Raw genomic sequence first — 25,166 nt, 5'->3', positions numbered from 1 at the left:
TCTGGGATAAGAGACGACCCACCACACCACGGTCAACAAACCTGAGTGAATGTGAGAAAGTGAGGGGACGACAGCATACAAATATCCCAGTTCACCAAACACTCCTTATCCATATTTCCTCCAGATCTTGCTTCATTCACCCAAGAAAAATCTACTGATAAAACACTTGACTTGAACACTGAGACTGAGAGTGTCTGAGTCCTGACACTGGATTGTTGTTCCATAACTGTGGGGCTAAATAAGAGAAAGTTCTGCCCCCTGCTGTAGTCTTTTTTATTTGGAGGTACGAACAAATAGCCTGCACCTTTTGATTCAAGTAGGCATGGGGGATTCAAGTAGGCATGGGGGATCATATTTGTACAGAAGTTCACTCAGATACTGCAGCATGAGACTGTTAAGCGCTTTATACATCAGTAGTAGTATTTTATAATCAATGCGAGATTTGATTGGGAGCCAGTGTAGACCGATTAAAACAGGGGTGAAGCTTATTTATGTACTTACTCGCACACCCAGACAGTAAAGTGTTACAGTAGCCTAATCTAGATGTAACAAAAGCATGAACTAGTTTTTCTGCATCCTGTAATGACATTTTCATTTTAGCAATATTTCTAAGGTGAAATAAGGCGATCCTGGTAATATTCACATGAGCCTCAAAGAAAAGTCAGGTCAATAATTACACCAGGGTCTTTGGTTGCAGTAAACACAGACAGAAAAAACATCCAGAAATGCTACAGAATCGGAAAGTTTACTTGTAGCTGCACGTGGTCCTAATAAAAGTACTTCCAAAGTTATCAAGCAGCCACTGTCTAATGTTCTTTACACACAACATTTTTAAGCTGATACCCTGATGCCAAATGTCCATAAAATATAAATTATACTTTTGCACTTACACTGATGTATTTATTGTAATTAAGGATCACATTCTAAGCATTTGCATTGCGTGTTTTAAATGGCAAGTCAACTGTTCACATTTCAGTTTGGCACATTTTCTGCGCCCCCTCCCAAAAAAAAAAAAATAAAAATACATACTTTCACATTCCAGTGTTTTATTTTCCTTTTTTTTTTAATATTTTCTAACAAAAAAAAAAAACAAACAAACAAAAAAAAGGACAAAGGATTGTCAACCACTTCTGGGCATCTCAAAGCAAAGTCTTCAGTCCAGAAATGTTGTCCACTAGTGTGAGAGTTAAGAGACCCCAAAAAAAAGAAAAAAAAAAACAACACCCCACTGTCCATTCACACGGCACATTGCTCCAATCACCTTTCATTTTATTAAAAGAAAGAACGATAGGGGGGGGAAGGAAAAAAAAAAAAGGTTTAATCTCCCTCTACCCAAACAACTCAAAAGCAGATCAAAGCTGCAGCACACACTACCCCCAGCTATAAATAAGAAGTTTGTCTTTTCATTCTAACCAGTATGTAAACAGTTGTTTCACTCCCCTTATAACAGATCAACACATGAACAACCAACATCAGCTGCTTGCATGTTTATAGTGACTTTTTCTTTTCCTTTTTTTGGTATGCATCGATTTAAAAAAAATTCCTCACAATTTCAGGGAACTTCAGTGCAATTTACATTTTTTTTCTAAAACAGTATAAACAGTAAACATAATGCATCTTAAAAAAGTGTTTGTCCCCTGTATAATGAGTGACATTAGTACGCATCACAACAGATGGCCTGTGTGAAGAGCAAGCTTTTTTTTTTTTTTTTACTATTCAGATCTTATGACCTTTTACATTTCTGAATGATCACTGCTTTTGTGAATTAACAGACAAACCCCAAAGTCAGCGCCACTGCGCGCAGGAAAGCTACATCTTGCAGTGTTTTGTGCACGCACACACACAACGGTTTCCTACACGAGCCCCCCATGCAGTTTCATAAACCTGAAACTGCAAATGAACCGAATCTTTAAAGCAAAATTCATTCTGTGCTGCTCATAAGGTCAGACTGAAGCAAATATGCAATGTTTTCTCTCTCTCACACACACACACACACACATTCACTATACATTACGTCAATAAGCAGGACTTAAACTGAAGCACCAACAGCAGCTTAGCCACTCATCTGCTGAAAACTGGAGTCGAGCTCTGGCATGGTCTCCAGAAGAGGAAAAGCAGCTGATAGGGACGGTGGGTAGAGGGGCATCGACTGCTAGATACCAACAAAGAGAAATGAGACAGCGACGGAAAAAAGGACAAAGCTGTTCACTTTAATTCTGAGTTCGAGTGAGTTTTCACACTATGTACAATAATTTATAGAGCAGCTCTTCTCTAAGATTGCTTATTGGTTTTCCTACGTAGCTCTCTAGCATTCGGTGGACACAGGGGTGAGGGGTGATGTGGTGGGGAATTCCACTTGATCGGTGGCTCCGAGTGATGCAGATGATGTCGCTGAAGCGGTAAGGGGGTTTGTGCGTGCCTATGGATGGGGAGGTGGTGTCAGAAAGAGCAAAGACAAGGGAAAACGAATAAAACGTCCTGGAGGATGAGAGACACAGAGGTGTGAGACAGCGGGGTGATCAAATCTTCAGGGATTTTAGGGTGTCGCTTCGTTTCTTTAGCAGCTCCCCAACTTCCTGCAGCGAGCGCTGGTAGCTGCTCTGCACTTTATCCATCACAGTCTTGGTGAAGGCATGCTCCTCCTGCACAAGTACAAAAATACTTTATTTACAAAATTAAAATGAAATTGAATGAATTAAAACTTGAGCACAAATACCAAGCCATTTTATCCTAAAACTAACTTAAAATCCCCCAAGCTGCTGACCTCGGTCTGTGTGAGACCCTCCAAAGAAAGACTCTCCAGCTTCAGAGCTATGAACCTGCTCTCCTGATCTTTGATATGATCTAAAGCCTGGCTAAGGATGTCCTGCAGGCTGCTAGTGAATTCCTGAAATCCAGACACCACCACAGGCTAAAAAAGCGATAGAAAGAAATACAAAAAATAAATAAAAGCTTGATTTTTTATTCATTTATTCATTTCTTATCCAAACTATAAAACACAATTACCATTACTGCACTAGCATCTTTTTTCTTCTTCTTCTTCTTCTGTAAGCTAGACTTAAGCGGCCGCAGTGTGTTAGCACAGTAACTGGACACCCAAAGGACAATGCAGATCGTCTGGTGCCGAAAAATACACACACACACAAAAAAGGTCAAGGTATAATGTAATAATACACATATTGCAAAATGTAAAGTCCTTATTAATCAAAGGTCTCACCTCGAAAAAGAAGACTAGGGTTTCTAACAGAGAAGGCTGCGTCTTACATCGATTATCTTTCACTTCTAGCAAATTGCCTTTGCATTTATTTAGCATATCTAGTAGAGAAGGAAAGCAAGCTTTTATGGAACAAGTTTTGTGAAAATCATAGACATAATATATAAAAAATCTAAAGAACCTTGGAGCTGTACAGTTAATGATTTGAAGAGGTTTGATATTTGAGCCTGAAGCTCTGCTGAATGATCTGAAACAAAGAGAAAAATAAAGACACACGACAAGAGTTAACGCCACTCCTCTGTGCGTGTTTCACACGAGCCAGGTTTTGCCCCAACCAACCACTTTTATGTTGTTCAGAGTGTTAGCATCATGTGATCATACCCAAACCGGAGGCCTCAAGCTCCTGTAGATGAAGGGGAAGCTGCAGGACAGAGAACTGGCACTGGCAACTCCCACTGGCCAGAGCCTGTGCCATCCGAGTGGCAGGAGGACCGATCAAAGGGTACTGCGTCTGTAAATGCAATAAAAACACATTCCAAAAGTTGTCAAAAAAGCCAAAAAGTTTCACACGTACATAATTACACAATCATAAACATAACATTTTTGTAAGTCTAGTCATTTATCTAAAGAAATAAAGATTCCAGAAGAACAATTTTATTATTAGTAAAAGCTACACAAGCTCTTGTTTGTCTCGTCAGAACTGAGCATGTGTTGTGATCGACTGTATTGGATTTCTGGCAGTGACAGAGACAAGGATAGCACTTGTAATAGAAAATAATCTACTTTTGATTCTATACAAGTTGTGTGAAATTTTGGTAAATTTTGTACATGTTGCTTGTGCCAGATCTTAAAAGAAAGCATCAAAAGTAAGACAAGGCTGCAACACAACACCGTTCTAGTTTGTCATACATGCTAAAGCGAGCAATAAAGCATGCCAATACACTGTGCAGAAACAGATATATCCCATTTGTTTTAGTGAAAGGATTGAAAAGAAATCTTTAAACAATGCATTTTAGTGTGGGACAATTATTTATTTGACAGCAGGCAATGTGGCATAAAAAAGTTGGGACAGTGAGAAAGGCTAGAAAATTTTACAAAAATGCGTACATCCCTCACATTTCAGCAACCATTAGTATTTCTTCTCAATGGACTATAGACTATAGAACTGCAACTTGGATATATTTTAGAGTAGTCAATGTGCAGCTTGTATAGCTGTATGGATTTACTGTCCTCTGAATAATACACTCAATAAAGCCAATAGTGTCAAAATAACTGGCAACACAAGTGAGTACAACATAAGTGACAACGGCTGTACATCATGTAACCATGCAGAGCCTCATGTCCGATTCATCATATTCATGTTTTTGTCTGTGTGACAGAACCAAACAAATTTGTGCATCTTGTAGTAGAGCAGTTAAAATTTGGGGTTTTGAGTAAAATTCTCTTATACTGACCACTGAATGTTCAACATGCACCTCATATTAAAGAATCTTTGAGGATTTAGGAATTAGAATTATTGCTCTCCAAAAAGAAGACCAGGGCTATAAGAATATCAGTAACACAGTGAAACTGAGTTACAGTACAGTGGCCAGAGTCATACAGAGATGGGCTCTAAGACGGGTCCCACTCAGAACAGACCTCGCAAGGGTCAATTAAAGAAGTTGATTTCTTGTGTTGTGCAGATTATTGAGTGCTGCCATCTTAGAAGTTGCAGAAGTGAAAGGTCTGCTTCTCAGTGCAATCAAGCATGGTGGGCACCCTGGGAAGCTGCAGTTTATTTAGGGAAACATGGATTCCAATATATACTGACAACCTGAAGCAGAACATGACACCTCCCTTCAAAAACTGGGCCAAACAGCAGTTTTCCAACATAACGACCACAAACACACCACCGGAACTGACAACTGCTTTGCTGAGGAAGCTGAAGGTGATGGTAATTGAGTGGCCAATTATGTCTGCAGACTTGATCCCTATTGAGCACCTGTGGGGCATCATCAAACGGAAGGCGAGAAGCACCATGCATCTAACATCCAACAGCTCTGTGATGTCATTACAGAGTAGTGGAAGAGGATCCCAGCAACAACCTGTGCAGCTTTGATGAATTTCATGCCCAGGGGATTAAGGCACTGGTAGATAATGATGCTCACACAAAATATTGACACTTTTGACACAGTTTTGATGTGTTCACTTTTGTTGACAGTTATTTCAACAATAATGGCTATATGTTGAGTTAGTAAATCTGTACTGTTATACAAGCTGCACATTGGCACATTCATTTTTATTTGTATTGCACTTTTAACAATGGAGATTGTCTAGAAGAAGCTTTACACAGATAATGTGGTAATAAAACGAATAGGTTTGTTCTTTATGTGTAAGTTTATCCCTAATGAGCTAGTCGATGGCGACTGTGACAAGGAAAAACTCCCTGAGATGGCATTAAGGAAGAAACCTTCAGAGAAAGCAGACTCAAGAAGGAACCCATCCTCATCTGGGTGGCACCGAATGTCCATTTATTACAGCTAAACAATGTTCAGATGTGCAGTGATGGTGATCAACTGCAAACTGTAGTCCGGAGTCATAAAATAGTTGCTGAATTTTGAGGGGTGTACTCACTTTTGTGAGATACTGTAAGCATTACTAAAAAGAAGCAGCTGAAGGAACATTATAACCTCTCTCATATCTAAAGCTGCACTGAGATAATGTTCCTTGTTAAATGCACTATACAAATAAAAATGAATTGAAATTAATTGATCTGGTATGAAGTGCATGTTAGAGAGGCAGAGTAATGATGAGCAGATGTTCACCAATCTGCAAAAAAAGTTTCATAAAAATATAACACTGGTAACTTTTTGCTAGTTACTTGACTGGAAAATTAACATATTGTAAAACACTAACAAAACTATATACATGCCTTGGGTGCGTGTGTGTATGTGCATATCTGCCACAGTGCTGCTTACCTCCGAGTGTTTGTCAGTAAACTGAGCCGCCTGACTAAGAGCATTCTCGAGCAGTGAAAGCAATGGCTGCAGGGTTGAAGGTTTGGCACACACACCATTCTCGGCTGTTTTCTCAGAGTTGTGCAGTGAATGAGGATGGCACATTGAAGAGATGCAGCCTACTAGCCTCAGAGTCAAAGAGCGGATCTTCAACCACAGCAGTTCCTCTTCTAGGGAGCGCTGCTTGTCCTCCTCTTTCAGCTCTCTTAAAGTCAGATACAGTCACAGTTACTAACTCTTGCATTCATGTGAATCATAACATGTGGGACTAGAAACCATTCTATAAGCATTAAATCAAGAAAGAATTACAGGAAGGTGATCTGTGGGCATGAGTATTCGGTGCGTGTGAGCATCAGCAGATCGCTATACTGTACCGGTCTTTGGGGTTCCAGCACACAAAGACAGTAAGATCTCGATTGTCCCTTATGTTGTCCCATGGAATGTCGTCTTCTTCAGGACACAGAGACATGGACTTCAAGCTTTCCTCTAAAGTGGACGATCTGAATAGAAAATACAAAAAGGCACAGATTAATATATATACATATATCACTGATCTGTCTATACACAGATCAAATAGACATTTCCTGTATTTATAATGCTCTTTTAATAACCCTACATCATTTATGTAATCTTAAAGTGAAGGGTCAATATTATTAAGAGTATTGAAAATACTGCTTTGTAGATTTTAATGCCAGACAACAGTAAAATCATATTTGCTTCCATATTAGTTACTTATTTATATAAGTAACCAGGTTGCTGTATATGGAGGTACAGATTTGAGATCAATGGGTCTTTTACAAGAAATGTTAATTGCCTTTACATAGTACCACAAACATTTCGAAGTACCTGCTGGCTATTTCATTGACATTTTTCTCAAAAGATAAGTGAAACAGCATGTGGAGCAAACACCTGAGGATTTTTTTCTATTGACAAACTAGACTCACATGTCTGCTTCTAGAAAGAGGTCCAACAACATCCTCTCTGTGCGCACCTGGGCAAAGTGCAACGAGTTGTTCAGTCTATTCCTAAATGCAATGAACTCTGGGATCTTCTCAAATGCACCATACTTATATGCCTGAATAATGTATTCTGAGGTCTGCAATAAGACAAAGTTTGTTTAAAACCAGAAAAATGACAACAGCATGTAATGTTCATAATCTTCTTATCAGAACAAACAACTTACATCTTTCTGGTTTGAATGGAAAAACCTGAGGGAAAAGTTACAGGACTGAGAAGCAGCAGCAAATTGGCCCAATGACTCTGCATAGCGAGTCAGTAAGTATCTGTAAAAGTAAAAAGGTAAAAATTGAGTGAAAAACATGAGATGCTAAATTGATTTCACCAGAATTCCACACTGTATAAGGTGGTATCTCACCCTATGGTGTCATGCTGAATGTGTTTGGCATCCAGACTGGAGTAAAGGTCCACTACGGGCTCAAATGCTCCAAGACGGCAGTAGAGGAGCAGGAGCAACAGCTTGAACTGTGCGTTAGAGGGGCTGTGTGACAGACCTTCTTCCAGCAGACCTAAACTTTGCCACAGCATGTTCTCATCACCTGTAACACACAGGAAATCACATAAGACAGCAGAAACAAATTGCAATACTTAAAAAAAATTAATAAATAATAATAATAATAATAATAATTCAGAATAAAATCCTTCAAATGTAATTTGATATTTTAATTCACAAAGCAACAAGCATTCTGAAGAGCTGTCTAGGAGGTCCAGTTATATCGAATTGTCATCTCCCTTTTCTAATGCCTAGTCCACATTAATCCAGTTAACACAAGACATTTTTTATTGCTCAGGTCCACCTTTAGTCCCAAAGGTTCTTCACCCACAGTTAAATGCAAACTAAAAAACGAGGGCTATTTTTTTCACATTTCTTTTTGACCACATGAACATATAACACACTTTCTTGCAAGCTACAACTCATCATATAGATATTAACCATGCAAAGTGTCTCACAAATTTCCACAACCCTGAAAGTGTTTCAAACAAATTGACCATACATAAGCGTTTTCCAAAACCCATCTTCTTCATTAATGACACTAGACAGGGAAACAATGTTTTAATTTCCTTACAATGGGGGGCATCAAATATTTCAAGATATCTTCATAAAATAAGAATTATAAACTCATAAGACATGTGGCTTTTAACCATGCTTTTATGACCATTATAAACTCCGAATGATGCACAGTAAACCCCAGTAAGTCTTCTTTCCAAAGATATTTAAATTGTGTATGTATCTATGACTCATGGGAAACTCGTACAAGAGAGTTGGAATTAACCTTCCCTTAGCCCTCAGCGTCGCGCTATTGCGTACGATAGCCCATCGTTTGCAGGTGTTAAGCTTTAACAATAGATTAAATCAAAAGGGACAAGAGTAACCATGACAAAATAGATATCATTCTGAAGGTCTAAATTTTAGATTACTGTTTCAATGGAAACCGTATAACGAATGTATTTGCTGAATTTGTGTAAGCAGTACACACCAACATGCATAAAAAAATGCAGTACTTACACCATGACTGTAATAACGAGTCACAAATGCATCCACTTCTGCAAATGCCAGGCTATTTCAAAGATAAGGATCCACTGAACAACAAGCATTTTTGGTCTAACGAAACAATAGTGTTGTAATTTAGATGGTTATTCTTTAGTTAACATTGTAGTACTTCTGGGGTGTATTGTTTGTATATTTTTCTGAATAACTTTCGTATAAAAAACATCTTGGTGGTGAATATAGTGTTACAAAACAATGAAAACCACCCAAAAGAAGAAGGAAAAAAAACCCTTTTACAGCCAGTAGCATTATGGAACATTGATGGACAATGTAGCCAATGTGTGCAGGATTCTAACAATATATGGGAGGTTTTATTTCACATGTGGGCGAGTTCTATTTAGAAGCTCTTAGTGGTCAAAGATTATGCGCACTGTCACAGACCTGGCAGGAAGTGGAAAGCAGCTCTCGGTTCTGCACAAACAACTGTTTTCCAGCTAGTGCTAACTGGGCTTTGTTTGCAAAAAGCAAAAAAATAAATAAACGGACAGTCAAAAAAAGTTGTTTTATTTGAGATGTAGATGCACAAAGCAGCAATGAGGAAAATGTTCTTGAGCGGAATGATGACACGGACCAGTTGATCTGCACGAGGATGGAAAATAGTCTATTTTGCCTCTCTGAGTTAAAATATTTCTCCTTTTACAGTTTTATACAATGTTATACGTTTTATTGTCCATTTGTTTTTATAAGATAAATGTTTGAAAAGTGTGTGTGTATATTGTTGAGCATACTCCTGTCCATTTATATGGCTGGATTTTAATATGAATGCAGACTGTAAGAGTGGCCATAACTGTAAAACAATAGCTTGTCCGACTGGATACCAGGCCATCAATATGAATGCCAAATCAATATCAATTGCCAGACATCTATAACAATAACCTAAACGGCCAGCCATTAATTTGAATGCAGACTGTTTGAATAGAGTATAAATGGCCACCTAAGTCTAGCAGGTGGGTCTCAAACAGGGGGAGGGAGAAAAAGACCAGGCATAGTCTCAGATAAATGTTTGAAGGCATCTAATTTTTCATGACATGTTCATAAGATTTTAACTAATAACTCATGAGACATGTGGCTTTCAACCCAGTACTTTTCTGGATTGTTCCAAAACTGATTTCATGTATTTATATATGAAATAAAATGTTCAATGCAGGGAATGTATATTCAAGGCAATTCATTATCTATAACCTATTGTTTTTAGCATTATAAACTGAATGATGCACAGTAAATCCCAAAGTGTCTTCTTTCCAAAGATATTTAAATTGTGTATGTAGCCCACTTTTGACAAGAACTGTTAGCATTTAAGTTTAGGTAGGTCATTTTCAGAGTCCCAAAGCAGTGGCGAAGGATTTTAAAATTAAACTTCTTAAATTATATATTCTTGGGATTATACAGTGTTTGGTGGATCCTGCGTATGATCTATGACTCATTGGAAACTGTTAAAGGGGAGTTGAAAAATTAAGCTTACCAGTCTCTATCCACAGGTCTAAATAGATGTGAGCAGTCATGAGGCAGTACATGTCTGAGAACTGCAGCTCTGTTTTTAAACAGGACTTCCCTGTGAATGGGGAGAGAGAAATAGAGCAAGCCACTTAAACATGGTGATTTACAGGTTAATTTTAGAATGAAGTTTGCATCCAATAAGACAAACAGTATAGGACACTTATTTGTAGCTATGACACTATTGTTCTCAAACCAGTCCTCAGAAACCCCCCCAGACAGACTGGCTTTTTGCTTTATTCTTACTCACACTTTGTAAAAAGAGGAAAAATGCCAGACATTCTGGTGATGTTCAGTCCCTGAGATCTTTTTGAACAATCACTCGACTTATGAAGATCAGCACTAAAAATTATAAACATCACTACAGAAAGTATATGACGATTAAATTCTATATCATTTCAGTATAGTTAGTTTTATAATTAAATCAATGTTTTGTGTGTTACTCATGGAACTAAATGGAAACGTATAGAACCGTAATAGTGAGGAATGCAGGTCTGCCAATGATGGATCTTGAGAGTTTAATAAACTAAAGGAACAATAATCATCCATAGCATTAAGAGATTACAACTTAAACAAGATATGAAAATCAAGAAAGCTCATGAACTTTGTCTGAACCTAAACCATGTTTGGGACGAACAATTCACTTTTAAGCAAGAGCTTACCAAACTGTAAGCCATGTCGGTAGTGATGCTTGAGCTCATGGATGAGGGCCAATTTGCCATCGGGACTGAGCGCGTGCTGCAGGCCTAGAGAGCGGCTGAGTTGTGTTACACACAGGTGCCTCTGCAGTGAGCGGGTGTCTCCCGGTAGGGCCGTGTCAGCCTCACCGGCAGCCACAAGAGGCACCGCCTCAGTCAGCCTGTTAATGAACTGAGCCATACATAGAACAATTACAATACAACCCACTGGGGGGGCTCATTAACTGCTCTGAGCCAGCTTTGTGAGCCTTTAACTGCATTTTACACCAGTATGTCATCTCTGATAGCAAAGCAAAAGGGCATCATGTATGATAAACAAGGCAACTTAAAGGGTCGTATTGCACCTCATAACCTGGAATTACCTGGACACGTTGGTCCTGTATGATAAGGTCCAGAAAAACCTTTAGATCCGTGATGCAACATGGCTTGTCTCCAAACTTTACAAAGTACTGAAACATCAGCTCTAACGGCTCACCTGTTAAAAGTATCGCATGGAAAAAAAATGAAAAGCCTATTTCTACAAATAATTAAATTACTCTAGCAAGATTAAACATTCACTAAAACATCTCAGCATGCTTCACACATTTAATCATAAGTCACATCAAACAAAACATGTACAACTTTTTAATTATATATGTGTTTATAATAGACCATAAAGTATTATAAGCTCAGATTTTATATATATATATATATATATATAAAAATAAAGGTTTTCTGTTTAAGCATCTTATCAGCATGTCAGCACCCAATTCAAATGTCTCACTTATTAACAGCAGCACAAGGGTAAGTTTGAGGGTAAAACATTTGAGACTGTGCCTCTTTATTTTCTGCTTAACATTTACACTATTTAGGTTGACTATTTGCTCTGAATTGCGCACACTGAAGATACGTGCGTCAAAAGTGAGAAAAACTTAATTTAACACATTTAATAGGAATTCCTCCTCCAAAGAATGAACTATATTATGCAGTCTAGATTTTTGATTCTCACCAGATCATAATAAATCTGTGCTAAACATTTCATAATATTTTGCTTAAAAAAATAGGTTACAGCTACATGACAGACAGAAAAGTTATGCAAATAACAGCCAAAGACCTACAAATATGCTGCAAGAGTGCAAACAACATGTTTTTCAAGATTATTGCTGGCTTATTAGCAATACCCGAGTTATAAAACAAATATACTGTGCCACAATGTTAATTTACCAAGCTGCTTTTCCTCTAAGCAGCTTCTCCGACGGAGACGTTGTATGAGCTCCAGACGAGCAAGGTAAGGGCCCCTGAGTGGCCGGGAATCCTTTACGTCCTCTGCTGCTAGCCGTTCCTCCACGAAACTGATGGCTTGGACCACGGAAGAGTGCACTTCACCCTCTATACAACTACCGAAAAAGAACCATAAAGAATATCAAAGAGGACACACTAAAGCATTAAGGCATCATTGAGCAGATTCTGTGCTAATGACAGCGTGGTTGGTCCTAAATAGGTCAGTAAATATTAACACATATATATATATATATATATATATATATATATATATTACTCAAATGTATATGCCTGCTTTATAGGCTGTATAGGCAACACATGCATTGCCCCCATAACCAAATACTCTACTATAAGTACAATCAGATACAAATCTAGTGAACCAGCCTACATATTACAACGCTACATACTCAAGTGCAATATATAAGGTACTTACTGCTCCCCTTCCTCTGGAGGTGTCCAGTTCTGGTCAATAAGGTAGAATAAAGAGTCAAAGTACGACAAGTAGAACTGCCAGTCATCAGGGCTAAATAGTTTAAATTAAAAAATTTAAAAAAAGATTAGTCAATAACATGTCATCCTCTGGCATGATTCCAATCTGCTTCAATTAATTTATTCAACCTCAGTAACCAATTTCCCCTGGTGCAGTGGATCGAAAGTATAGGCCACACCCTTTCTGGTGATTTCAATGCACTTAAGGGTGTGCGTGTGCGTGTGTGTGTGTGTCAGTCAGTCAGCAGGACACAGTGCAACAAATGTAGAGTAACTGATGAGAAAAGGACAGATTGTTGACAAAAAACGGCTTACATGAAACGGGACATCTGAAAACCTAAAGTTGTTTGTCGATCAACATTATGAAATGCAATCCTATCAATTAAGACCATTTTCTCTTTAACTGGATGTAAAAGATGTTGGATTACTTTTTTTTTTTTTCATTAATACACCCATTTTTCTTCTTAAAGCAAATTACAAAATTACTATTGCACAACAAAGAACAATCTTTATGAAAGTACAAAATTCATTACATTAGTTTCTATATCAAAAGATATTTTCTTAATTGAGCCCTGGCAGCATGCTGTTAAGCCCAGTCCCAAATGACTTCCCCTCCTCTACTTAGATGCACTACCTAGGTTATAATATCCTAGAGTTACACAAACATGTACTTCCACCATGATTTATCAGCTTACTTCCAATTATATTTCAATCTAAACTCTAGTAATGACACACGATATAAAGTCTGAAAAGCCAATTTCTATGTACACCTAGTTCACTTAGCAAAGTTCAGTCTAGCCTACAGTCATGTAAAAAGAAAGTAAACCATCTATGAATTCTATTGTTTAATATATCAGGACATATGTGGTCCTAAGAGAGTCTTAAAATCGAGAAAATATGACCTAAGATGAACAGCATGACATATTACACCATGTCATTCTTTATTTCACAAAACAAAGGCAAATAAAACCATAAATACACCTTATTATTTAGTTGTTTTTAAAGCCAACTTATCGGCAATAAACTGAAGTAATAATTTTCTGTATGACAATGTTTGTTCATTCATTTTGGAGGAATTTTGGTTCACTCCTTTATAACATTGCTTAATCTCATTGAGGATTACAGGTGCATGCTGCTGTACAGTCGTACAGTCACTGATCTCTCAACGATTTTCAGTCAGGCTGAGCTGCTGCCACACTTTAAACCTGTTCTTTTTCAACCATTAAAAAAAAAATTATTTTGTTGGTGTGCTTGGAATCATTGTCCTGCTGCATGACAAAAAAGCAGCCAAGCTTTGTGGTTTGTTGGATGCAAACCTAAACCATGCTGCAGTGTTTTTTTTAGAGAAAAAATTTCCTTGCACACCCTTCCAAACAAACCATACTTGTTCAGTCTTATTCTTATTGCACTGTCATGAACTTTCCCATCAAACTAGGGCCTGTATAGTCTGGGTGAATATACTGCGATGTCCACTCCTGGGAAGACTGATACCTTTCTCGAATGTTTCTTACTTGTGAATAAGACAAATAAGCAAAACCTGCACATTTATAAAGGTGGTCACATTCGCTAATGAGCATTTGAATAGCACCACCTGGCTGCTTCTTAATTCATGGGCCAGAGCCAACCACTGATCTGTAATACAGTGTTAGGGAAGCTACTGCAATTGTAACTTTTCAAAATATAAGCTGTTTTATCCCTTAAGATGGCTAGGTAAAAGAGTTGCTATACATATAATAGATGACTGTGAGGAAAATAAACTTTGATGTCATTTTTACAGTGATCTATTCATTCATTTAAATGAAAGCAACTGTATAAAAGACTCGTTCAGAGAATTTGTCTTACTTTTTGAGGAGCAGTTTGCGTGACAGGGCATTGCACTCAGGCCAATGCTTAAGCTGGAGGTACAGCAGCATGCACTTGTTTTCCCGGCTCTGCAGCTCACTGGTGAGCTTCTCTGAGTGAAAGACACAAACATATAACTCAATCAGTTCAGTCTTAATCTGATGATGAAATTATAACAGCAGTTACCCATATTTTATGAATCCATCCTCACCTCCAAGCTGCCCTCGCACCACATTGAGCGCCTCATCGTACTTCCCGAGGCGCTCCAAGATCATAAAGTACAACTGCACCTAAAAGAGATGTTACCCAACTCGCATTAAACCTCAACATAAAAATAAAGACAAGCACAAGCCCAGATAGAAAAGGAAGCTTGATCTTACCTCTGCCTCAGCTTCAATCTTCTCCTCTTTCACCATCTTCTCTACCATGCGCTCAGCGAGCGGCAGAAACATTGTGTGGGAGAGCTTCTTGTCCTGGGCTGAAATAGCCTAAAACAACGTTAGAGCAAATGAAATTCTCCACCTGCATACATAATGAGATTTCTGTGCTATTAATGCACATACCTGCATCACTAGACTCATAACCGACCAGAAGTAATATGGGTTTTTGGGAACAATCTTATAAAGAGCCATTCCAGCCTGTTTTAAAAGACACAAAGAAGCAAAACCAGGTGAGAGAAAGATTATAGAGATGAGATCAACTCAAATACAGGGATTAAAAAAGAAAAAAAACACAGCATAACCCAAAGATAGCAAAAAACTAAAAATACTATATTATAAAATACTATAAAAATAAATGAACATAAAATAACATAGCAGCACCTGTTGCATTTTCTTGTACTCCCCAACACGTGCATATGCCATGAAGAGATGCGAGTGGTACTCTTCACTTGTAGGAACCTTCCGGACTGCTGCTTCATACAACTTGGTCACTAACTCCGCTGTAAGACAGAGAAAGTAGGCATTTTATAGTGACACTAAAACAGTGCTTTTTGTTTAAAAAAAAAAAAAAAAAAAAAGAAAATAGAAAAAAAAAATAGGTACGATTTTATGCAGACAGCAAAAGATTTAGATGAGCGGTTACTATTATACCCTTGGTTCTCTAAGAACATAAAGTGAGCTATCTAACTATGAGTTGGCCTCAGGCTTGACTGATTGTGGAAGCATCAGTTATACCATGGGCTTAGTCTTGAGTCTATAAAATCTCACTGCAGCACATTTTCCAGATAGATATACCCCCCAAAAAAAAAAAAAAAAGTGCCCACGATGCAGCCATGTTCTTGCAGGAGTGGGCTTGTAAACCTCCTGAGGCTGCAGATTTACACTGGTGTAACAGGATACAATCGTTTGCCCAGGAAATAAAAAGCTGTTGTTTGCAAAGAGCAATCTGGGCATAAGCAGTGCAGCCGCTTGTCCTTAGCCTATAGAGTCACCGTTCAGCTTGAACCAGAAGAATCGCAAAAAGCCAGGTTTGTTTTAAGTGATACCCTGTCACCTCCCAGGGCAAAAGGCATCCAGCTGATATAGCTTATAAATGACTAGTAGTTAGAGCAGGCAACAAAACTCTCAAGAGATTTAACTTTAAAATGTTCCCTATAGGGCAAACAGGGCTTTGAGGGCACATTCAGCCTCTCACAAGCCAGTTCCAAGAACTTGATTCTGATAGATGTGAAATATTGCCCCCAAGCTTGCGAGAAGAGATCTCTGTGCACTCGTAGCTGTCAAGGGTGGTAGTAGAGTACAGTTGGACCAACTCCATGACCCATAGTCTATCCAGCCAATATGGGGATATCAAAAACATCCTGTGGCTCTTCTCCCAAACTCTTTGTAGCATTGGCCTGAATAGGCCCAGGGGGGTAGAAAGGATACAGTAGCAAATTGAGTCACTCTAGTGACTCAACTGTGCAAAATCCATACTCAACTATGCAAAAGAACAAAGGACAATGAGCATTTCCCATAATGCCACTAGATCTATGGCTGCCTGCCCGTATATCTGCCACACCAGGAGTTCCATCCATGGTGTATACTCAATTCCCCCTTTAAGAGGTCCCCCTAGACAGCAAGTCTTCCCTGCTGGCCATAAGACCTGGACTGTGGATTGCATGCATTGACAGCAAGTTAATGCTGTTTCATAGCGTTAAGCTCTTTGCTAACCTGTGCAGCAGGCTTGATCACACACCTCCTTGCCGATTTATGAATGCTAATGCTATCTTATTGTCTATTCTAACCAAAACCTGCTGATTTCTAAGGCTACACTGATTAGGCATAATATTATGACCACCTGCCTAATATTGTGAGTACTATTTTGGCAGCAAAAAGCGGACAGACACGTCAAGCATTAACAGCATTAATTTTTCCAGCAATTTGAGCTACAAGAGCTTGTCTGTTGGATCGGAAACACACGGGCCAGCCTTCGCTCCCCACGTGCATCAATGAGCCTTTGCCTCCCATGGCCATGTCGCCAGTTCACCACTGTACCTTTAGTGGACTATTTTTGATAGAAACAACGCAAGAGCTTGGGAGATGCTTTGACCCAGTCGTCTAGCCATCACAATTTGGCCCGTGTCAAATTCTTACATTAGCCGTTTTTTTTTTCTTCTAACATCAACTTTGAGGACAAAATGTTCACTTGCTGCCTACTATATCCAACCCACTAACAGGTGCCAGGTGTACAAAAAACAGAATGCAATGCTATATGAATTTCCAACCCATTTTTGATTCACAATAGAACAAAAATTAAATGTTTAACTTAGGAAATATACAACTGAAAAAACAGTAATTTTGACTACTGCAGCACATCTCAAAAAGGTTTGGAGAGGGTCATGTTTATCACTGTACAGCATCCCCACCTCTTTTAACAACTGTCTGTATACATCTGAGAACTGAGGAGACAAGTTGCTAGAGTTTTGGGTGAGGAATGTTGTCCCATGTGGGACTGATATAGGATTCTAGCTGGGTCTTTTTTGTCTGGTTTCATGACGTGCCAAATGTTTTTAAATGGCGACGTGTCTGGACTGCTAAAGGAGAGTTCAGCACCCACATTCTTCTTCTATAAAGCTATGATCTAGAAGATGCAGTATGTAGTTCAGCATTGTTACCCTGAAATATGCAAGGCCTAAAATTAAAAAACATTTTAAAATAAGCTTTCTGGATGGAAACATATGTTGCTGTAACACCTGTATATACCTTTCCACATTGATGATTGATTGACTTTTTCATGCCTATCTAGATTTGTAAAAAATAGTGATTGAGATACTGAATGTTAGAAAGAGAGCTGTTATTTGCTTTTTAAACATATCCACTATAAATACTGTAGTAACACCAGAACAAGACATGATTTTGTTCCCATTACAGAGCACTAGCATTGACTAATCCTGAACTTTGCTGTAGGTTACTCACGCCGATGCATCTCTCTGTAGAGAATAGTGAGGGCCTGAAGTGAGTTGTCATCAGTGGGCTCCAGACTGGCAACCTCTTGAGCCAAAGTGAAGGCTTCATCCTGCTTCCCTGTTCGCTGCAGACCAATAGCCTTTAGAACCTACAGCATCAATAGAAAAACATTAATAAAGAAATACATTTTGCTTTTAACATTATTCGAAATACACCCAGACACTACATTTATTACAGTCACAGTAGTCACATTACTGTCAAGAAATTCACTTACACACAATTAACAATCTCCAAGTTCTTCCAATCATTCAACAGCTATCACCCATAGAGGGTTGAAGCTAAGAGTTAGCTCGCTTATCAGCATACTTTCAAACTGCTCTGCATTGAAAGTTCCTCTTGGCAAAGTGGCTTTCATAAGTTTAACAACAATAGAAGTTTGCAAAAACCAGGACTATTGCTAGAGCTAGCTGTCTGGTTTAACTGAGCAGTCAGGGGAGCAGAGTCAGGGAAAGAGAAGTAACCAAGAACTTGATTGTCTGATCAAGCCCCAGATATTCAGTGTCAATTTTGAAGAAAGAAAAAAAAAATAAACTTGCAGATGATCAACAATCAATGTAACAATAATCTGGGCTTTATGGCAGAGTGGCTAGACCAAAGCCTTTCCTCAGTGCAAGACACTTGGAAATTTGCAAAAAAAAAATTAAAATAAAATTGCTATTTAGCCTTTCACAGATCACTGTTTTAACTCAACTCAATCTCTGAGGCAGTTTCTTTCCGCTGTTTTGGGACCATGTCCATTGTTAAAAGCGCTATACAAATAAAACTAAATTACAAATAAAACTATTCCTGAATTGATTAGGAACACCAGTACATTCATGCAGTTATCTAAAATCAGCCAAACATGTGGCATTAGTGCAACACAGTTCAGATACAGGCCATGTGTGATCTTTTGAAAGAAAGTTCTGTGGGTTGGAAACACCTTGTTAACACAGACTCATCAAAGCTGAAAAGTTGGGAGTTAAAATTAGTTAACAAGTATTATCTAATAAGTATTATCATGACCACAGATGTATAGATTTCCTATAAGCTCAAACTAGTCTGGTGATTTTCCTCTGATCAGCCACTCCCACTGACAAGGAGTTCCAGCTTCAGATTTTGTACCATTCCATATACAACACTACAGACTGTTGTGTGTGAAAATCCATCAACCACCCAACCTTGACCTGTATCTGCATTGCCTTATGCACAGAGGAAGTAAAGAGCTTTTTTATGCACACTGGATGTCTGTGATACTTATCTTTAATAGATGTTACTCACTTTGGCACAGTGAAGATCCCTGTGCTTCTTTAGCAGCTTGTCAGCCTGCTGTATCGCCATCTTGTTATTACCATTATCAAGATAATCTAGAGAGAAAAAGAAAGTGAGGAAAGTGAAAAATAGAGCATGAGAAAGAGAAAAAAATGCTTAACTTGAATCACAACTTTGAAGTCCTGCAAACTTTAGAATGAAGTGGGCAATTCTAAAAACTTGTACCAGAGAATATGTTATACAGATCCACTGCAACACTGTTCCTCCTCAGCCTACACACATCTAATGGGTTTAACTAGTTTAGTAAACCTTCGGGATATTTGATTTGCTAGTACCACATTAACAAAGATGTGGTCCTACTTTAAACAAAGCTTGGCAGAATCAGACATGCCCAGTCACAGTTGCTAAGCTACAATTGATCAAGTGCTTTTTATAGGTGATCTACCACAAGGTTCAACTAAGAAAAGAAAAAACAAGCTAATAAATCTCTCTAAAAGTCTCAACAATACCAAATATGAACATTGCCCTAAAGCGCACATTTCCAATCCAACAATCCTAACCTGGAAGTAAAAGAGAATTACATTCGGTGCGCTTCTCTTAAAAAAACCCCCCACAAAATTACTGGAGTTATTTGTGCCCATGATAATAGAAAACAAACTAAAGCAACATGTTTAGAGATTACAGACAATCTAGTAGAACATGGTGCAGGGCAGGGTGGGGTGGACTATGGCTGTTTTGCAATCAGAAAAAGAAGAAAGATTTCAGTGATTATGTGCTGATGGTTGATCAGTTATTTTACATTCAGGTTGTTCAAGAGAAACCTACCACAAAACTAATTCATTCAAAGTGAAAAAAATAAGATGGAAAGAAACTGGAATTGTATTTTAAATACTTTACATTTTGAACAAAAACTATTTTTACACATATTTCATATTTCACATATTTCTGATCCTATAAACCTGACTGGACAGTGACACAAACCACTCCTGCCCGAGAGTATGTGCTGTAAAGTTTTGCATGAGAGATCAGTGCATGGTTACACAAAAAGAATGTACAAGGCCGCTTATCATGACAGCTGGCTTCCAAAAGTAACTGCATGACACAGAGGACAAAGACATATCACCAAGTGGGCCTTTTCCTTTGCTTCTAGGTAACCACTTATGTCAAAAGCAGTCTCTACGACAAAATGGTTTAATAGGTTTACAAACGTAGCAAATTACTTGTCTAGACAAGCTTTCACCAGTGGCATCAAGCTGAATGTGAATACACACATACAGAAAAATGCCAGCCAACTCGGGTGAGTAAAATAATTCTTACTCAGTATATAGTTCTTGGCCATCAGCCTCTACTGTTCGCAGAAATTGAGGCATTTCAGTTTAATGAAAACAATGAAATACACTTACACCTGCATAGAAGCGAGTCTCATCCTGAGAAACTTAAATAAATAAAAAATACATCTACAAACACGAAAAAGAAAACAGTTAGAAGCATAATTAAACATAGCTACTGGAAATGTGCTATGATTTCAATTAATACTAATCAGGTTACTCATTTCAGTTTCAGTATTAAAGAGTATTAAATTATATGTACTTGTATGAACAAACATACAAAAAAACATACTAATGGATCTAAAAACACATGGGGGCACAGAAAGTCACGTGCAGTAACCTGAGCTCAGGATAGAACCGGAAGCCTGGGAGATGTGAGGCAGCAATGCTACTCACTGAGTCACCCTTAGTTCTGGTTAAAATAATTATTACAGCAAGCACGGTCAGAAATCATTTAACAAAATGCTGCATTGAACAGTCATTGTTCTTAATATCTACAGACTCCTTTACTTAATACACTTTAGACACAGTACTTTGGTTCTATACTACATATATTAATGGTCATTACAATAATACTTTAGCTGTTTTCAATAAGATATTGCTTACCTAGTTATTTACATGTCTAATATACAAACAGCAGTAAAATCCAGGTGACAACTAGTCCCTTTTTTTTTTTTTTTTATTTATTAGAAAAAAGTGTAGAGTAATTGTAATGATATTTTATACAATTTAAAATGCCATCAGCATTTTTTCCCCATACCTCATCTGGAAGGTTTTCTGCTTTGCATTCCTCCAATACATTCCTTGCAATACAAGGACAGCTGTCTATACATCTACATTTGTCCAAATCTAAAGGTAACCTCATATTCCAGCTTCAGTCAGCCCTAATGCCATCACATCCTAACACATCTCTAATAGAACTGCCTACAAGTAAAGCACTTTTTCTAACCCAGGAGGGGTGTAACTACACCACTCATCATAACACAATGTTCAATACAACTCTTATTTCTGAGTATTGAACAATACAGTCAAAGCTGCATTATAAATTGTATAATAAGCACTGAAAATATTTTAAACAATCCTCCCTCTCCTCAAGAAATATCTTGAACCACAATATACTAGATTTCTTCTCCTGAGGATGCTCTACTATCCTTTATGCTCATGAAAAATAGTAAGCAGCATCTGGAAATTATAGGAGCACTCTGGTGTCAATGAAGCCCATTGCTCAAACCCATAGACTCACTCATTTTATAAGGTAACTATCTGCCTCATGTTAATTATTGGCAATTATATATTATTTCTATAACAAAACCTAATTTGCAAAACTATTGACATTATTTAATGACAAATAAAGGATCACAGACATGAAATTTCCCCATCAGGAAATGTTAACATTAATGCTAACACTAATTAACACTAATCTTCGAACTTCAATAATTGCAAACCTGAGGAGAAAAAAAAAAGATGTTTGCAGCTGCTATAAGGCAAGCGATAGCAGGAACGAACACGTCTCCCAGATCTTCCATAGCATGAAATGTAACTATTACTGGATATAAACTATTTCTATCAGCTGGGGCAGACTGCTTCATTGACATGCTGATATGAGAGAGAGAGAGAGAGAGAGGGGGGTACGTCTAAAAGAAGTACAGTCTATAATTAGTCAACATGAAAAAATAAAAGTGAGGAAAAAATGGACATGGGAGCAGACATACAGCAATGCAGCCTGTCTTTTACTGTCAAATGAGTTTGCAAATGAATTTCAGTACTGGAAATGATGCAACTTGAAATGAGAACCCATATTTTATTTATTATAGACACACACACACAAACACACACACACACACACACACACACCCCTATGGTTTCATTCAGTCAGCAGCTCATGACCTCTCCAGTTTTCACCACATTTGAATGAAACACGCGAGAAACTCAGCTTGTGTGAGGTATAGAAAGCGTCATGGGAGCTCGTCGTTAGAATTGTCATGATGCACTAAACCAGTGGAAAGGACAATTTTATTTAATGTTCCTAATAAAAACTCACCAAACGCTCTGTAACCAACCGAGTCGGACTTGCACAATCCGATTCAAAACTACAGCGCTAATAAAGCAGTGAAGTCACAGCTAGCTCGCTAACACGGCTAGTTCACCTGACATCCCATAACTAGCTAGCGAAGCTAACGTTACTTAGCTTAAATGAACAAACTGCATTGCAGCTCTAATACTCTCAAAGTCGATATAACAAGCAGGCATCATTCTTCACCATCAATAAATCATTCAAAAGGAAACACGTTAGCTGTTAGGAAACCGGTAGAAATGTGCGCCGGAGCGCGCTGTCATTGGGAAGCGGAGGCTATAAGCGAGTCCGCGGCCGGAGTTGTGAGGGGCCTTACCGGCTTCCACACCTCACAAACCAACCTTAAATACACCCAATTCTCCGCCGCTCTGCGTCCACACACAAAAAACAACACTCACTAACGGCGCCCGGTTACTCGTACAGTAACGAATTCGTACCGTAAATGGGTCTCAATCTCCTGTCGTTAGGGTCTTGCACATGGCCCCTCGCCGCCATGTTGGAGGTTAGCAGGATTAATACGGCGCATGCGCACTAAGTTACGCTCCGGAAAGGAAAGAGGAGAGCCCATGCTCTCTGGCCAAGAAATCTCATTACTGCAACATTTCATAATATTTCACTTCCATTTGTAGCCAAATCAGTTCAAATCTCCAAAAAAAAAAAAAAAAACCAGCTGGCAAGACTTCATAGATGAGTGTAAGTTATCGTAACAACAAAGAGAGCATTAAATCTGGAACAGGATATTCAACAAGGTCGTATAACTGTGACTAAGCAGGTGTCCACATACTTTTGGCCGCACTGTGTAATTCTCAATAGTAATTAGTAATACTCCTAATTTTTCATGCATATGTTGTTTTCTTTGACAAATACCACCTAATAGCGCATTATGATTTTATTCAGATACATAAAACTGACAGGAAACATCCATTTATTAAAATCATTGTACAATGTATAATCATTCTACAATTACCCACAACAAAAAACCATATATATATATATATATATTTCTAATGATATTGATGGTTGTTATTATTTCTGTTGTTATTCCCTGAAACTAAAAAGTGTAATCTGCACTTGTCTTGCACCAAAGAAGAAAATTTAAACAAAAATAGTTTCAAAGAGAAGGTAACACTGGAAACAGTGTAGAATATAACTGTAAACACGTCTTATTTGTATGAAATGTATTTGCCCTAGATTTGCACTAAAAGTACACAAAAATATAAATAGTATATAAAGTATATACAGAATCTCACAAAATGCGTACATCCCTCACATTTCAGCAACTATTTTACTATTTCTTCTAAAAGGACAAGACTATACAAATTAAACTTGGATATATTTTAGAGTAGTCAATGTGCAGCTTGTATAACAGTATAGATTTACTGTCCTTTAAAAAATAACAGCATATATGCACTATATACTACAGAACAGAGAAAACATATCAAATGTTTAATCTGAGTAAATGTACCATTTTAAGAACAAAACAGAGACAATTTTTAATTTGACAGCAGGCAATGTGGCATAAAAAAGTTGGGACAGTGAAGAAGCCTAGAAAATTTAACAAAAATGTGTACATCCCTCACATTTCAGCAACTATTTTAGTAAATCTTCTCAGTGGACTATAGAACTGAAACTTGGATATATTTTAGTCAATGTGCAGCTTGTATAGCAGTACAGATTTACTGTCCTCTGAATATAACTTAACATACAGCCAATATTGTCTAAATAACTGTCAACAAAAGTGAGTACACCCTAAGTAAACTTTGTCCTATTCATCATATTCATGTTTCTGTCTGCTTGACAGAACCACACACATTTGTTTATCTTGTATTAGAGCAGTTAAAATGTGGCGTTTTGAGTAAAACTCTTTTATACTGACCACTGAATGTTCAACATGCACCACATAATAAAGAATCTTTGAAGATTTGAGAATTAGAATTGTTGCTCTCCACAAAGATGACCAGAGCTATAAGATCATAAGTAACACCCTGAAACTGAGTTACAGTACAGTGGCCAGGGTCTGCTCAAGCTGCTTAAAAAAACAGATGCATGAGTGCTGCCAGCATTGCTTTAGAGATTGCAGAAGTGGAAGGTCCGCTTTTCAGTGCCCAGATTATACGCCGCACACTGCAACAAGTCGGTTTGCATGGCCTTCGTCCCACAAGAAAGCCAGCAGTTTGCTGAAAAAAACCTGTCCATGAGCATGAATTACTGAAACCATGTCCTGTGGTCTGATGAGACTAAGATGATTCAGATGATGTCCAGCATGTGTGGTGACACCCTGGTGAGAAGCACCATGGTCTGCGGCTGCATGAGTGCTGCTGGTACTGGGGAGCTGCAGTTCTTTGTGGGAAACATGGATTCCAACATGTACTCTGACATACTAAATTAGAACATGATGCCCTCCCTTCAGAAACTGGGCCAAACATCAGTTTTCCAACATAATAACAACTCCAATAACACACCGCTAAGATGACAACTGCCTTGCTGAGGAAGGTGAATGTGATGGAG

General features: G+C 38.1%; 1 protein-coding gene across 1 annotated transcript; it reads right to left on the bottom strand.

Moving 5' to 3' along the window:
- Positions 1 to 2,189: 2,189 nt before the first annotated feature.
- Positions 2,190 to 23,247, bottom strand: naa25 (N-alpha-acetyltransferase 25, NatB auxiliary subunit). Its single transcript, XM_046861556.1, has 24 exons — positions 23,096 to 23,247; positions 19,266 to 19,351; positions 17,958 to 18,096; positions 15,381 to 15,499; positions 15,123 to 15,197; positions 14,940 to 15,047; positions 14,771 to 14,849; positions 14,560 to 14,671; positions 12,662 to 12,751; positions 12,172 to 12,344; positions 11,331 to 11,443; positions 10,933 to 11,140; positions 10,239 to 10,328; positions 7,586 to 7,766; positions 7,394 to 7,493; positions 7,155 to 7,306; positions 6,585 to 6,710; positions 6,172 to 6,415; positions 3,596 to 3,725; positions 3,396 to 3,461; positions 3,218 to 3,315; positions 3,007 to 3,117; positions 2,765 to 2,911; positions 2,190 to 2,642 (listed from the first exon to the last, which is right to left on the bottom strand). Exons 1-24 carry the CDS (start codon positions 23,151 to 23,153, stop codon positions 2,520 to 2,522), a joined length of 2,928 nt encoding a protein of 975 aa, XP_046717512.1. The 5' UTR covers positions 23,154 to 23,247; the 3' UTR covers positions 2,190 to 2,519.
- Positions 23,248 to 25,166: the final 1,919 nt, after the last annotated feature.

This window comes from Silurus meridionalis, chromosome 11 (genome assembly GCF_014805685.1).
Source record: "Silurus meridionalis isolate SWU-2019-XX chromosome 11, ASM1480568v1, whole genome shotgun sequence".
In the NCBI taxonomy this organism is placed as follows: domain Eukaryota; kingdom Metazoa; phylum Chordata; class Actinopteri; order Siluriformes; family Siluridae; genus Silurus; species Silurus meridionalis.
The sequence above is the reverse complement of the archived record's forward strand: the minus strand, read 5'-3'. Positions and strand labels throughout refer to the sequence as shown.